Source organism: Gastrolobium bilobum, unplaced genomic scaffold (genome assembly GCF_033153095.1).
Source record: "Gastrolobium bilobum isolate Gb01-03AN ecotype WA unplaced genomic scaffold, APGP_CSIRO_Gbil_v1 utg2195, whole genome shotgun sequence".
Classification (NCBI taxonomy): domain Eukaryota; kingdom Viridiplantae; phylum Streptophyta; class Magnoliopsida; order Fabales; family Fabaceae; genus Gastrolobium; species Gastrolobium bilobum.
In genome coordinates this window covers 1658232-1673368 of record NW_026895782.1, presented here as the reverse complement: position 1 = coordinate 1673368, position 15137 = coordinate 1658232, and the positions used below count along the sequence as shown (strand labels likewise).

The 15137-nt window shown below is 32.1% G+C and overlaps 1 protein-coding gene across 1 annotated transcript; it reads right to left on the bottom strand.

Annotated features, from left to right (window-relative positions):
* Positions 1 to 5537: 5537 nt before the first annotated feature.
* Positions 5538 to 5996, bottom strand: LOC133295974 (indole-3-acetic acid-induced protein ARG7-like). Its single transcript, XM_061494916.1, has one exon. The coding sequence runs from the start codon at positions 5994 to 5996 to the stop codon at positions 5538 to 5540; it is 459 nt and encodes a 152-aa protein (XP_061350900.1).
* Between the last annotated feature and the right edge of the window lie 9141 nt (positions 5997 to 15137).

The window sequence follows — 15137 nt, the reverse complement described above, 5'->3', positions numbered from 1 at the left end:
AGTCTAAGGAGGACATAGCGGATCCGTTAACCAAAGGGATTCCTAGAGAGTTGGTCGAAAATTTGTCGAAAGGAATGGGTTTAAGGCCTATCAATTGTTGAGCATTGCGGTAACTCTACCTAGAAGAGTGGAGATCCCATGAACTAGGTTCAAAGAGACAACTAAGTGATGGTCGACTGTTCAAACACTGTGGAGTTTTTAAACTCATACTCATTCCTAAGACAAGGCAGTGTATTTATGAGGGTAAGCACTTAGGCTTTTAATGATTTCTTAATCTGTTGTGTTCAGATGATGTATAGTGAGTTACATCACAAGAAATCACCTATGTGAGTGTGAAGTGAGGGTCGCTTCTATGAGAGTTTTACAAAGCCCGATTCTCTAAAACACTCGCAGAACCAGGCAGGTGTCCCACGGCCAAAATGGGCGCAACAAAGGACCATCAATGCTAGAGAAGCAATTGTGTGACTCCTATTGTCTAGGTATACACTAAAGGTTAACGGTTCAAGTCGACCTAGACTACCGATTGACCGAGTATATCCGATAGGTTTTCACTAGAGAAGGTTCAAAGGTAACTCCACCTGTCTCGATGCAGTTGTTTCTCGTTGAGGAAATTACACTTTGCATTTATACTCTTGTGCATTTTTTGTCATGATGATTTGACTTCTTATCCATGTGGGGGATTGTTGGAATTTATATATATATATATATATATATATATATATATATATATATATATATAAATATTGTATAGACAATCTATTGGTTATGAATAAGAAGTTTGGTAGTGAAAATGTGTGCCTTTTCGTCGACAAACAGATGTATCTTTTCATCCTAAAGGATGTGTTGTTTCATCCTAACGGACATGTTGTTTCATCCTAACGGACATGTTGTTTCATCCTTGAATGGGTGTCTTTTCGTGTTGAGCGAATGTGTCTTTTCGTGTCGAACGAATGTGTCTTTTCGTGTCCAACAGATGTGTTGTTTCGTCGTCGAATAGGTGCCTTTTGGAACGTGACTTTACGTTGTCTATAAATAGACACTGACACCTTCAGAAAATGGATCCAATTTTTCCTGCACTGAAACTCTGCCGGAGTTTTTCTCCTTCCGGTTTGCATATTCTTGTTCATACTCCGGTGTGATTTCCTCTGGCATTTTGTTGTGTTCGTTTGGGCTGTTAACTGGTAGTGCCGCCACTCTTCAGACGAAATCCGTTCTATCCTGGGAGACAAGTGTCCATCAACCTTTGGCATCAATGAGGGGGCAAATTGTCTTAAGGAGACACGTTCTGTGGGCTCGGATTTAATTCCTCTGATACTGCATTTTTCATTCTTCTGATTCTGTCTGCTTCATACATATCTAATAAGTCTGTTTTTAATATTTTTAATTGCACAGTGATAATTCTGATCATCTACTCCCTTCTGATTTATTCATGGGTTCAAGCCTCTTAGTGATTTAATATCACCCACTGTCTTCAATAACAACACCTCCTACAAGAAATGCATCTAAAGAAGAAAACGCCATTGCTCACTTTAGGCTTTCTTCGTATGTAACTAAACTCTGGGCCTCACCATTAGTGCTCCATAGTGTGGGCTTTTTTTTTTGGAAACATTTGTGTTGGGTTTTTTTTAAAATATAGAATAATATTATGTCGGACCTACCCAAACACTTGACGAGAACATTCTTGCATCAGAGTTATAATGTCCACGACCCAAAAGAAAACAATGTCAGTGTTTTTGGACAAAATAAATAATAATAAATAATTGAAAGAATGATAATCGGTATTTGACAAACCATAAAAAAAAATACTCTTAAGTTCAAAACTCCATCGACCACTTGAAAAGGGCAAGGATTTTTTTTTTTTAATTTTAACATTACACACAAAATTTAAAGACTTCAAGCTATCCTAAAAATTGCAAATTGTTAGAAACCAACATGTGTCTGAAGAATGTTGGTACTCCTTAAGTAAGGTTTCAAGTTGGTATCTTATAATTTTTTTATTTTTTTTAAAAAGTCTTTGAGAGAACTTTGCCTCCCCAAATAAGTCTACTCTTCTCAACTTGAATTAATTAGTGCTTGAAGTGATTATCAATGTATTAAAAAAAAGTGATTATCAAATTCCAAAGATCAATGGAAAAAATTTTGAGCAATTTTAAGTAGGCAAGTGAGAGTTGATAAAGTAGTTATTTAAAAAAAATGTTTTTAATTTTTGATATAAAAAAATAAAATAAATTGCAAAGACCTAATATAACTTAAAATTAGCCTAAGTACGTATACAATGTAAGCTATGTTTTCCTCCTAGAAATCATGAAATTTTGAGATGGTGCACATGACTTTGTCCGGACACTATCTTACAAGATACAATGCATTTTTTCTCTCCTGTTTGTGTCACGTGTGAGGTCTGGTAATCAAACTCTGCATTTGGTAAATGAAAGCTCCTATTCAAGTTAATGGCGAGAAGAAAGCACAACCAAGGTGAACTTTCGCCAAATTTAAAAGAAATGTGTTGATGAGTGGAGTGGTGACTCTTCAAGATATTCCCTCGTTAAAACTGCAGCAAAAAGCGCCTTTGTTCCATCATTTCCAGCTCGAAAATGGGTTGAAAACGATATTGTCCATATTATCTGTATAAAGAATCAATTCAATTCAAAAATATAAGTTGTTGGTTAGAGTTATATTAACGATTTTATATAACTTTAACATGCCTACTCACAAGAAAGTCTATCAAACTTAAATGGTGGATGAGGTTCAGCCTAGCTGTGTTAAAAAATTCTATAAGTCTACATTATGAATTTAAATAGTGGGCACATATTATATGCAGCTATTTTTGTACAAAAAAAGTTAAACATTTATGTGATATAATCACTTAATCTTTTACTCAGACTATTTTTTTTCATGGAGTTGTTGATTTCAAATTAATTAAACGGTAAGCAACCATGTAATAAGACAAAAGTGATGTAAATATAATCTCATCCTTAAAAAATATAATATAAAATTATTTATAAGCCTTCACTTAATAATTTAAGTTTTTGAGTTGAAATGAAATTTCTTAACATAAATAAATTTAATTTATTGTCCACTATTCAAATTCAACGAATCCTTGTGTAAAGGATATAATATAAAATTCTTGATGCATCTTCACTTAATAATTTAAGTTTTTACGTTTAAATTGTTCTTTATACATAAAGATATAAATCACTTTTTAAAAAGAATTTTTTTAAAAAGTGATTTGTCTTTAAATTAAACAAACATGTATTCATCCTTTGTTAAATTTATATAAAATATATTTTGATCTCAGGCTATTATCTAAAATTCGATATGTTTTTATTCGCTCACTTTTGAGACATTTTCACTCTACAGAAACATTGTCTAGTTTTTTAACCCACACCATCACACAAAACATTCTTGCATTGGGGGGAAGTTATCAAGTAAATTATGTTTACAGTCAAATTAGTTACGACATGTTATGGACGGGTCACACAAACTCGATCCGTTGGGTCGGCCACTAAAGTCCAAATAAGAAATTATATTCCTAAAATAAGATAAATGTTATGTTTTCCCATTGAATCTCATTACTCAAGGTTTTTGGTCAAAAAATTGCAAATTTCAAAAAAATTCACCTGTTTAGTTTATTGATTAAACATTTTACCGAACTAATGCAGGAAGATATGTTTCAGGTGATTACGCTTTTAGTCGCACACCTGACACATGTGCGTTTCTGACAAATCTGAACACTTCTATACCAGGTATATGTCTGAACACGTCTGTACCAGGTGCGCGTTTCTGACAGTGACGGGACATGCGTGCCTGAATATGACATCTTGGTATTGTGCTCGTCATACTTGTCAGAAACACGCACCTAGTACAGACGTGTTTAGACTCGTACGTACCTGATACAGACGTGTACAGATTTGTCAGAAACGCGCATGTGTCAGGAGGATTAGTCTGGTAAAACGCGTAACCACCTGAAACGCGTCTTTCTGCATTAGTCTAGTAAAACGTTTGGTAAACGAACTAAACAGGTGAATTTTTTTAAAATTTACATTTTTTTGTCAAAACCCCCCATTACTCAAGTACATATTTATTCTTTTAAAAGATAATTATTTTAGTTAAAATTAATATTTTTTATTTAAATATTTTTTTAAAAAATATCCTACTTTCTCTACTTATAATTTTTATTATACATATATTTTTATTTAAAATGACATAATTTAATATTTTTTTTTAAAAATAAACACCAATCCTTTTAATGGACGTGTCTAGTCTAGGCATCAAGGCTCTTAATTGTACAGAGTCATGTTCACTTTTTCTTTTCTTTTTTGTTTGGACATGACGTTAGCGTTTTTTTTTTTTAAAAAAAAATATATATATTCTGTCTTACAGCCTAATCAAGTGATTTGATTATTATTATTATATGAAGCAAGGTTATATTTGTTGTCAATTAAATTTATCATTTTTTATCATTAAATTTAAATCGTTGATTTCTGTTAATTTAATGTGATAATTATGATTATTAAAAATTAGTAATTAATTAATAAGTATTGTCTAATAAATTATAATTATTAAATTAACAAAATTTAATGATTAAAATTTGTTGGTAAGAAATGATAAATTTAATTTATGTTAAATATAACATTTTTCTATAAACTAATAACAAATAAATTTAAATCTTTCCATTTTCATGAATAAAAGAAGGGTATGATATTTTTAATCTTCTATTTATATGAAAATAAGAAAGAGAAACAACAATATAAAATTCTCATATTTTTATGTATGTATCTCCTACAATATAAACAATATTAAACTCATAAAAGAACATGTCCATCCTAAATAGAAATACAAATTCATAAAAAAATATTCCAGCTAAGGGTTGTGAAGTGGGACACAGAACAGAGGTAAGCAACCCTAATATCATGTTAAGTCATCAGTCATCAGTCAGGTTGGTCGATTATCATCTTCGATATTTAATTTTTTTTTTTAATCTTTCTATAAAATCTCAAACAAAAATTTATTTCAGACGAAAAATAATAATAATTAATTCGTGAGTTCAATTGCCTGAAAAACATCAAAATACATGATTGTTTAAGTTGCGACTTGGGACAAACTGGAATCAAGGGAAACACCGAATCAGAGCAAATGGGAGAAGAAACTTAGCTTTGGTTTCACTCATGTGGGTCGGTTGATGCCATAATAACTCCAACGGGGACCATGGTTGCATCGTCCCCGCAAACAAACGCACAGAGAATCCACAATAATTGACAAGTGTGGTGGAGTTTCAAATTTCTCTACAATTCCTTTTCAATTTATATTATTATTCAACAACTAGCATCATCAATAAAAAATAATACACGACAATTTACAAAAATAGTTGCCTAATACACATCTCGAAAACCATCATCATCACTAGACTAGACCGCCTCCACTCGGATTCGAACCCGGGACGACTCGGTGGAACACTCTCTCCCTCCTTTTTGCCGTCTCCGAAGCATTGCAGCAATTGTTATGTTCACTGCAAACCATGTTGTGGTCTGGTCCGACAGCTACCAAACGGCTTTGTCAGTTAAGCCATGAAGTAGCGGTCGAGATTCGGGCCAGAAGTCCATATTGTTCCTGATGCCAGCGTGGCAGTACCTGTGAAAGTCCTCAATGTTTATGAACCGGGTCGAGTGGAGAGACTCGGACCGTGAAATAAACCGGAGGACCTCTTCGAATAGGACTTCGTCGCAGGGAATGACCAGGGGACCATTGTTACAGAATCCGTACTCTTCCTCCGCCTGAACCAGTAGCTTCTTGAAGACGGGGTGGTTCAGGTGCGTCGCGCGCACCACAAATCTCCTGTAGTTGGTGCCCACGCAGATCGCCACGTGTCCCGCAGGTACATCTGACGGTGTTCGATGTGCTGACATGCGGGCCTTGTTCCGCCACCGCCGCAGCATTTGCCTTAGCCTCACGATGTGGCGGATTTTGCTGCATTTTCCCAGTCCCCCTGACACTGACATCTTCCCCCACACTCTGTTTCTGTTGTTGTTGTTGTGTTTTAGAAGGGAAAATGAGAACAATCGGGGGAATTGCAAATGTTGGAGGCCTAACGGTTTTATAATGGCAAGGTCCAGAACGTGCCCTTGGTCTTCCTCGTAATTACGACCTAGGCCTAACTGTTTTCGTCTTTTCGCACCATATTCAACGGCAGTGATTTGATGACTATATAGTATATACCCATCATTAAATGCATCCATAATAAAATAATTTTTTTATCATCAAATATTTGGATTAATTGATGTTATATTATTTCAGTTTAATAAATGATTAAAGAATTTTGTTGTCCATGTTTGATCACATTTGTTAAAGGGAAATACTATTCTCATTTTACATGAAATAGTTATCTCATGTTCTCTCATTTAAAAAATCATCTCTCTTTTTTAATGGAAGGTATCACTTGGATTCTCTCTATAGCATTAGCATGAGAGAAGTACTCTAATGTAACATAAGAGTAATATCCTATTTGTTAAATATATATAAAATTATTAATGTAGCCTTATCTAATATGTTAAGTTTTTGAGTTGAATTAGTTTTTTATAGGTTTGATTCTTGTCACCCCTATTTTTTTTTGTAAAATTTCTTAGCACAGGTAGGTTGTGCCTATGTATCATACACCTTTCAAGCCCAATGCATGTTAGAGATATATAAAATTATGTAATCTCACCCAATAATGTAAACTTTTGGGTTGAATTGATTCTTTACAACATTTGTTGAGATATATAGTCTCACATTTGTTATATGTGCAACTAATGTGGAGTTTATAAAGCCTTGGACACTCCCACCCTTTGAGTTAGCTTTTGAGATGGTTTATCCCAAGGTTCTTTACAAGATTAATAGATGAATCATTTGAAAAAATCTCTATTTTTTTTAAATCACCTATTAATATTGGGGGAAAAAATGACCCAACTAAATTATGGAAAAAATAAAAGTGATGATCATTTTCAAAGTTGAACAACTTGCATTTACAGGAAGAGGAAAAACTGGCAAAATGAACGGCTTAATGTGCATTTTAACAACATAGTAAAGTGATCACATTCTACTAAGATGATTGTGTTTTTCCTTTTTATATAGATAACTGCTTATTTTTTTATTTTTTTTGTTTCACCAAATGTGGTAATACGATTTTTTGTTTTATGCTGACAAATGAACAACGAAACGCGAGTTTGGGCACTCAAGACAATAATTTATAGCATTCGAAAACACTTCTTACGAATCGAAATGTGTATTTGTATATGGGTTTTATAATTCTCATTTAACATGAGAATTTAAATTTTTCTACACACCTTTCGATTTCCGTGCTGAAATAGGTTTTACATATAATTTTTTATAACACTTGGGTCTCACATGTTTTTTATCTCTACAACATCAGAATTGAATTCTCATTTAACATAAAAAAATCAAACCCCTTTCTATCCATGCATACTTGGTACGAGTTTGGAAGCCGGGCTTAATTTTGATGTTAGCTTACTTTTTGAGATAGCAGTTGCAATTGACAGGAAATTGGAAAAGCGAGTCATGAAGCAGAATGAAATAAAAGTACGACAAAAGTGGGGAAATAGAGAAAACAATATCATATATGTCGATCACATGCCTAACAAATAGATAGGCTCATGCCCCCCCTAAAAAAGATAGGCTAACCACGTAGGTTGGTAAATGTAACAGACACAAATTAACTCAAAGATCTGTTCTTAAAGCCTGAAACTGCTCGATCAAGTTGAAGTCAATAACATGAGTGGACGGACAGCTTGAACTGGTGTTGATATAAAATAAACTTTTCGATTTATCTCAAGTGATTGAAAAGTGTGTACCTTTCAATTTTTCCAGTGATTATGCAAAGACTCTTGACGTGATCACTAAGTTAATTCTGAAAGGGTTACATAACAAAAACAATCCCCTTAAACTGAAAAGGAACCCTTTCAAACATCAAATTGGAAGAATATCGAATTGAGGAAAATGATCAGAAAAAAGTCTTAAGATATAGGACACAGTAAAATTAAAAAAATACAAAAGGTTTCGAGGAGGTCAATAACATTAGACAGATACAAAATTTGATTTCGAATGTGAAAAAGTTTAAATTTGAAGATGATAATTTATTGGAAGTTGAGTATGCAAGAAAAGCATTACAGATGCCATTATCAGAAAAGGACAGCTATCCAACATAGATATTTGACAAATTCTTCTTGTTATTACCATTATTTTTCTTGCTAATAAAAATGGGATACAATATTCTATTTATTTATTTTTTTCTTACCTTACTTATTCATCTCCAATTTCACTGGATCATTATCTTGTTTTTTATCTCTTCTCTTGAGATTATAATCCAATAATATTAAAAATTAGTAGATAATATATGTAAAAAAAAAATATAGATAAAATAATTCATTCCATAAATAATTAAGGGGTGTAAGCCTAATGAGGTTGAAAAATAAAGACTTACGCATTTTCAGTTTCTTGGTACGTCTTTGTATATACCAGATTTCTTGAATTAGATAAGTAGATCTTCCTTTCCCTTACTTCATGTGATCTTTATATGAAATTTCTTGATTTAGTTAATTACGTCTTCCCTTTGCCTTATTTCATGTGCTTTGTTAAAAGACCATTAGTAAATTTCTTTTCTCGCGCAGTCATTAATTAACAGTAAAATACTACAAATAGCTAAAAAAAAAAAACTACAAATAGCAATTTGGTGAGACGCCTGTACAGCTGGTACAATAGGAAAAATACTTTTTTTTTTTTGGATACGATAGGAAAAATACTTTGATACTATGGGAGTACTCATGTGAATATTCTTTTTCTTTCACATTTGAAAAAAAAAAGTTATCACTTCTTAAAAAAAAAATCCCACCACATTTTTTTTTTATAAATGTGAAAAAGGGAATATCCACACCCACTTATGTACTTATGTGGTACCAAAGTTTTGTTGGTACATCAGGCATTCTTTTAGTTTTTTTTTTTCGCGTACGAAATTAAAGTTCGAAGGAGTGGAAGTTGCCGTCACGCTAAGAGTAGGAAAGGGAACCAAGTAGCATAGGGTCTTTGCTTTGCCACTTAGGCTAGGCTGGCCAACTAGTAAAAGATACTTTTAGTTAAGCGCTCTTGTTTCTTTTTCAAAAAAAAAAAAAAAAAAAATTACAATATTGGTAATAACAAGTTAACAACAACAAAAATCTTAAAAACGAAGCTCTGCAAGGAACCGTTTTACGCTCTCCAAACCTGACAATAGCTCATGTGAGTGGATGCCCCATCTCTACCTTTCTTTATAATTCCCAAAAGAAACTGCCAAAAGCACCCTCCTAATCCCTCTGGTGCCCATATTTTGAGCATCTTACCCAACCAGATTTTAGCATAATCAATTTTTATTTTATGATTATTACAAACATAGAACGACGACGTATGGCACTTAAGTGACCATTAAGATTAAATTTTTTCTTAATATCCTTATTCTTGATCTTCTATAAAAATCTTACAAAGATTGCAAAACTGGGTGCCTGCAGGAGAATAGAGTTTAAGTGCCAATATGTGCAGATTATGATTTATGGGTCCACTTTGCATGTTTTGCTAAGCAGGGTACATCCCCCCCTAAGTTTCCCATTTGCATAATTTGAGAATAGAACCCCACTTGTTAAGATTTAAGGGTCATGGCATTTATTTGCCAGGTTCAATGTTTTATAACAAAACGCATATCTTGGCAAATCTCCAAATTACGTTAAGAAAACATGAAAAGACAACAAAATTGAATAATGTCATTTGTAGCTCCCAAGTTATGTAATATCCTAGTACTTTGTTGTTTCCCATCTGGGCGTTCAGAAAAAATGATTTAATTGGTTGGTGCTCGGACAAAATAGGAAGATACGAAGAAATTTTTAGAGTAAATTTCATTTTTGGTTTCTAACAAAAAAAAATACGATCCTCACTTTAGTTCCTGACAAAAATAAATTAGTCAGTTAGTTCCTAACAAATTCAAAGTGGATCCATTTTAGTCCTTTTAAGGAATTAATATGGGTCTTTTTGAATTTGTGAGAATCACGATTTTAACTAAATGGGTTCACTTTGAATTTGTTAGGAACTAACTGACTAATTTATTTTTATAAGGGATTAAAGTAGAGACCGTATTTTTTATTAGGAACTAAAAAAAGCTATTTACTTAAATTCTTAAGTATTCCTTTTCTTTAAAACACAAAAGAAATTCGATGCGGGTGGAAAGAAATTTTTGAGCATTCCATTCTTTTATAAAAAAAACAAAAGGTACAGTAGACATTCGATGTGGCAATTTCGAACGACAACAGGTCATTGTCCGGGTATAGCATACTTTTTTTTTTGTAGTATTTGCAAAGTCAATTTCAACGGAGAAGATCCGTAATGGATTTTTTAATTAATAAATTTAATATGACCTCTATATATGTGTGTGTTTATTTCCATATATAGTTGTAAATATTGAGCGAGTTTCACCTATTTAATATTATGATATTTCAACTTCTAATGATAATTCCAAAACCTACATATTTGTCTAATTTTGTATATTTTTTAAAAAGTAATGCTGATATAATAAAAATGAAAAATGTGAATATTGTCGTTATTAAGACTAATATGTCAAAATATAAATACAGTAAACAGAAATCCACATGACACTTTAAAAATATGTAATTCTTATATCAAAAACATTTATCAGCACTTTTTTAGTTCGAAAGAAAGAAGGAGATAGTAGTAAATGCACAAGCAACCATTGTAAGATAAATATAGAGAGCACAATTTTAAGCAAGGTAAGAGGGTTTTTATATGTTTAAATTACCTGATAAAGAAGATAAGATAGGATAACTTATTATATTATACTTTTATCTCTTGTTTGGTGGGTCAATTGGATATTATTAGTTTATCCTATTATCTCATTTCATCCTATCCAATACATGATTTCTTATCTTACGGGGAGAGCTGGTTTAGGATTCAACAAGATAGGATACCAGTATTGGATACCCAATATATCCTCACGCTACCCAATATATTTGTATTTATTGCATTATATTTTGTTTTTTCTTTCTCCTTTCTCCTTCTACATAATCTTATCAGATTGCTAATCAAGTGCTCATCAAACACAATACATGATATAGGATTATCAGCACCATATCATATCTACTCTTATCAGCCTCATATCATATCCTACCCTTATCTAGGGATTTTTTGAAAAATCGAACCGAATTTGCTTAAATGGTTTGGTTCGAAAGTGGTTCAGTTCGGAACCGGTTCGGGTCGACCCTTTTTTGAAAAGAAAAAAAATTTAAAATTTAAAAAATAAAGTTATAAAAATCAATTTTGTTCGGTTTGAAATCGGTTCGATTCGGAAACGATTCGATTCTTAAACCGGTTCTAAAAATCGATTCGGTTCTTAAACCGGTTCGGTTCATGAACTGGTTCTTTAAAAACTGATTCGGTTCATGAACTGGTTCTTTAAAAACCGGTTCGGTTCATGAATTGGTTTTTAAAAACCGGTTATTTTAAGGAGCGATTTGATTCGATTCGATTCATGATTCGGTTCAGTTTTTTTGTTATTTTGCACATCCTTACCTTTATCCTATCCTATTCATCAAATGAAACCCCTTAAAATTTAAACTTCTATTACCTTTAAATGAGGTAGCCAATAAAAGAGATGCGTTGGTAAGCACGACCTTACCACAACGAACAAAATTTTAGTGCATCCGGGGATTTTCTTTTTTTCAAATATGAAAAAAAATTGGGATATAAATAAAAGAAAGAAGTAGAGTAGAAATTTTTGTTCCACATTTGAAAAAAGGGAGCCGGTTCACTAAAGTTTTGTTCTACCACAGCACCACGCGAAGAAATATGCGACAGTTTCTTACAGCAGAGAATCCACTATTCAAATAAAGGTTTTAATGTTTGTTTTATCATAGAAAATAAAATTATTTTTTACATACACATAAAAATATGGGGTTTTAGTTTATTTTTTAACATGACACAAATTTTTTTTCTACTTACAATATTTTGTAAGGCCTGCACTTTTTAAAACAAAATAAAATAAAAATTAAAGCACGCAAAACGAATCTCTATAACATTACACAATTACTTTTCCTACAACATAACTCTTATAAAACTCTAAAAATATATAAAGTTCATATGAAAAATATATATAAATCTCACGTATTTTTATATATATTTAAAAAATAATTTTATTTTATAACATAAGAAATATTAAACCTTTAAATAACAATTAAACAAAGGGACAGACATTACTGTTTATTAATCCTTTACAAGCATCGACTCCACCGCACGAGTTAATGTGGGCTTTTTCTCGAGATGATGTCAATGCACGCTTCGGCCTAACGCAATCATACACTGTTGTAAATAATGTTGCTAAATTAGTGGGACTCTTTTGGTAGACATTACATGATTGCTTTGCTCCTTAATTTTTAAGGGAAAAAAATAAAATTTTAGTTCAATTTAATTAGGGGTGTAAATGAGTTAGGCCGGCCTACAAGAGCCAATGACCTAGTCTATATTAAATCAGATTTGACCTATTACAAATAGTAAAAAAGAACTGGCCTAGACTTTTAAAAATATTTATTTAGAAAATAGGCCATAGATTTTTTTGTACATATAGAGCCTATAAGCCTACAAGCCGGCCTATATCATATTATTTATTTTAAATAAAATAAATAAAATTATTATTTTAATAATTTTGAATAATAAAATAATATTATTTTAGTTATTCTTTTAATTATTGAATGTTTAATAGGCTTAAACAGGCTAACAGACCAAGACTTTTATTTTTTAAATATAGGCCAAATAAAATTGTAATATGTGGTCTACACAAGCTAGAAGGCTAGGATAAACACAATGTTATTTATATAGGTTTAGCCTATTTAAGTTAAAGTTTACTCTAACCCAGTCTATTTACACCTTTAAAATTAATTAGTTACACACCGAACCCAAAACAAAAGCTTCGTCGGTCTCTAACAGCTTTTCAGAGCCCTAATCTGGAAAATAAACAGCGTATGACCACATAAAAATTGTACTTAGTTATATAATCATTTGGGTAGATTACAATGATTAAAAAAAGCACACATATTTCTTAAACTGGCTTTTACATGGATACAAACAGAATTATACACGCTTCTACTTTTTATTTTAAAATAATTAAAAAAATGTTATATAAAAAAAAAATTAAAGTAAATTTTAGCTTAAACTAAGATACAAATAAAGGGGAGTGAATCCTCTCATGTGTTAATTAACATGACTATGTCATGTGGGGCAATCATAACCATATATGGGTGGGTTAATGGTGATAAGGGAGGAGAGAAAAAAAAATGAAGATAGAAAGTTACACAATCATCTCTGTTGATTTAATTATTAATGATTATAATTGTCCCACATGTCCCACATGACATGATCATATTAAATTACACATGAGAAGATCCTTTTCCAAATTAAAGGTATCATGAGCAGGGGCAGACATAACGGAGGGGGCCATGATTGGCAGGTTGATGTCCTTTGTGGTAGTAGACTTCTAGTCATGTTCGCATACCCGGGTTCTACGGGAGACTTTTGTTATTTGTGATATTAAACAAGAAGGCTTCACATGGGGTTGGATGCAATCGAGAATAATGTTTTACCAAACCCCAAATCCCTAGTCCTCTCTTTTGCTAGGCTAATCATTCATATGCATATACATATTTTATATATTAATAGTACTTTTTAGCATTCTCCGAATGGGGTGCTTTTGATAGATGCCCCAGCCCCACAACTGAAGCTGATGATAAAAGCGATACAAAAAATGGATTTGAGATTATTCCTGAAACTCTTTGGGCTTGTGAGGGCTATGTATCCTCCAAACTGAATAGCACTTAGCGTTAATATACTAACGGATACCCCACACTACAGGCCCAATTTAGCCTTGACTCATTGACTGGCCTAGATTAGGAACTCATTCTGTCTCCAAAAATATTTTTCGCATGCATATTTAAAATTTGATAAGGGCCCGAGCTGGCAATGGTGGACCTTAGGTCCAACTTGACCCACAGCCATGATGGAAATGAGGATATTGGGCTTTGCTTCATTTATGGATTTATCCTTGTAAATTAGCTCTGCTTAGACGGTATTAACTTTCACAAAAACAAAACAGATTTTTGGGCAAAAGAATGCTTAGAGCTACCTCGGGTCAACCCAAGGCCTGTGTACGAGAATGTTTCGCAAAATTTTTAGTACACCTATTAATAGCTGGCTTTGCTTTAATCATGGGCTTACCCTGATAAAGACTATAGTACGATTAGATATTGACCAAAAACCTCGAACATATGAGAAAAAATAAAATTAGAATTACATGAAATTCTAAACTTATTTGTTAAACACTTTGTTTTTGGTATCTCAATAAATTGTCGTGTTTGCTCAATATTTTTACAAGGTTTAAAATATTAGAATTTTTCTCTGCAGTTCACATGTTTCCTGTTTACAACTATTGATGAGACAAATTGTTAAGTAACTGTTTTAAATATAAAAATACTTTAACCAAACTTATTAACTATAGTCTCATTTCCATTATGGGTCTATAGATAAAATTTATATTATTACCCACACTAATCAATATTACATATATCTAAATCCAAATATTAGACTTATATTATTACCTACACTAATCAATCGAGCCCCTTATAATTTTTTTTATAAATAGTTACCATCCACAATAATTATAAATTTTTTAAGAGAAGTAAGAATTTTGAGATTATGACAAATCGAAGGTTATAAGATATTCCCATGAATCAAGGGTCACATACTTCAATATATGACATTGTTGCTGGCAGAAAATTAGCTTATTTCTTAGTCTGACTTAAATATTTATTTAAAGGTTTTGAATATAATACTAGAAAGAATCGATCCCAATAGCTTCTTTTTTTTTTTTTTTAAATGATCCCAATAGCTTTTGTTGATACTGTTTCTTCCTACCAAATCGAGTCAAGGAAAATTGAGTCAACTCCTTAACGCATAGCGTATTTAATTATATTAGTTTAAAAAATGTAATACCAAAAAAACAAAAAAAAATTAGAGCCACAAATTATGATTACGACCCAAGCTGCAACTATAAATATCTGCAATTA

Bases quoted from the DNA above. Each gene is read 5' to 3' on its own strand.
- LOC133295974 (XM_061494916.1), bottom strand. From the start codon at position 5,996: ATGTCAGTGTCAGGGGGACTGGGAAAATGCAGCAAAATCCGCCACATC.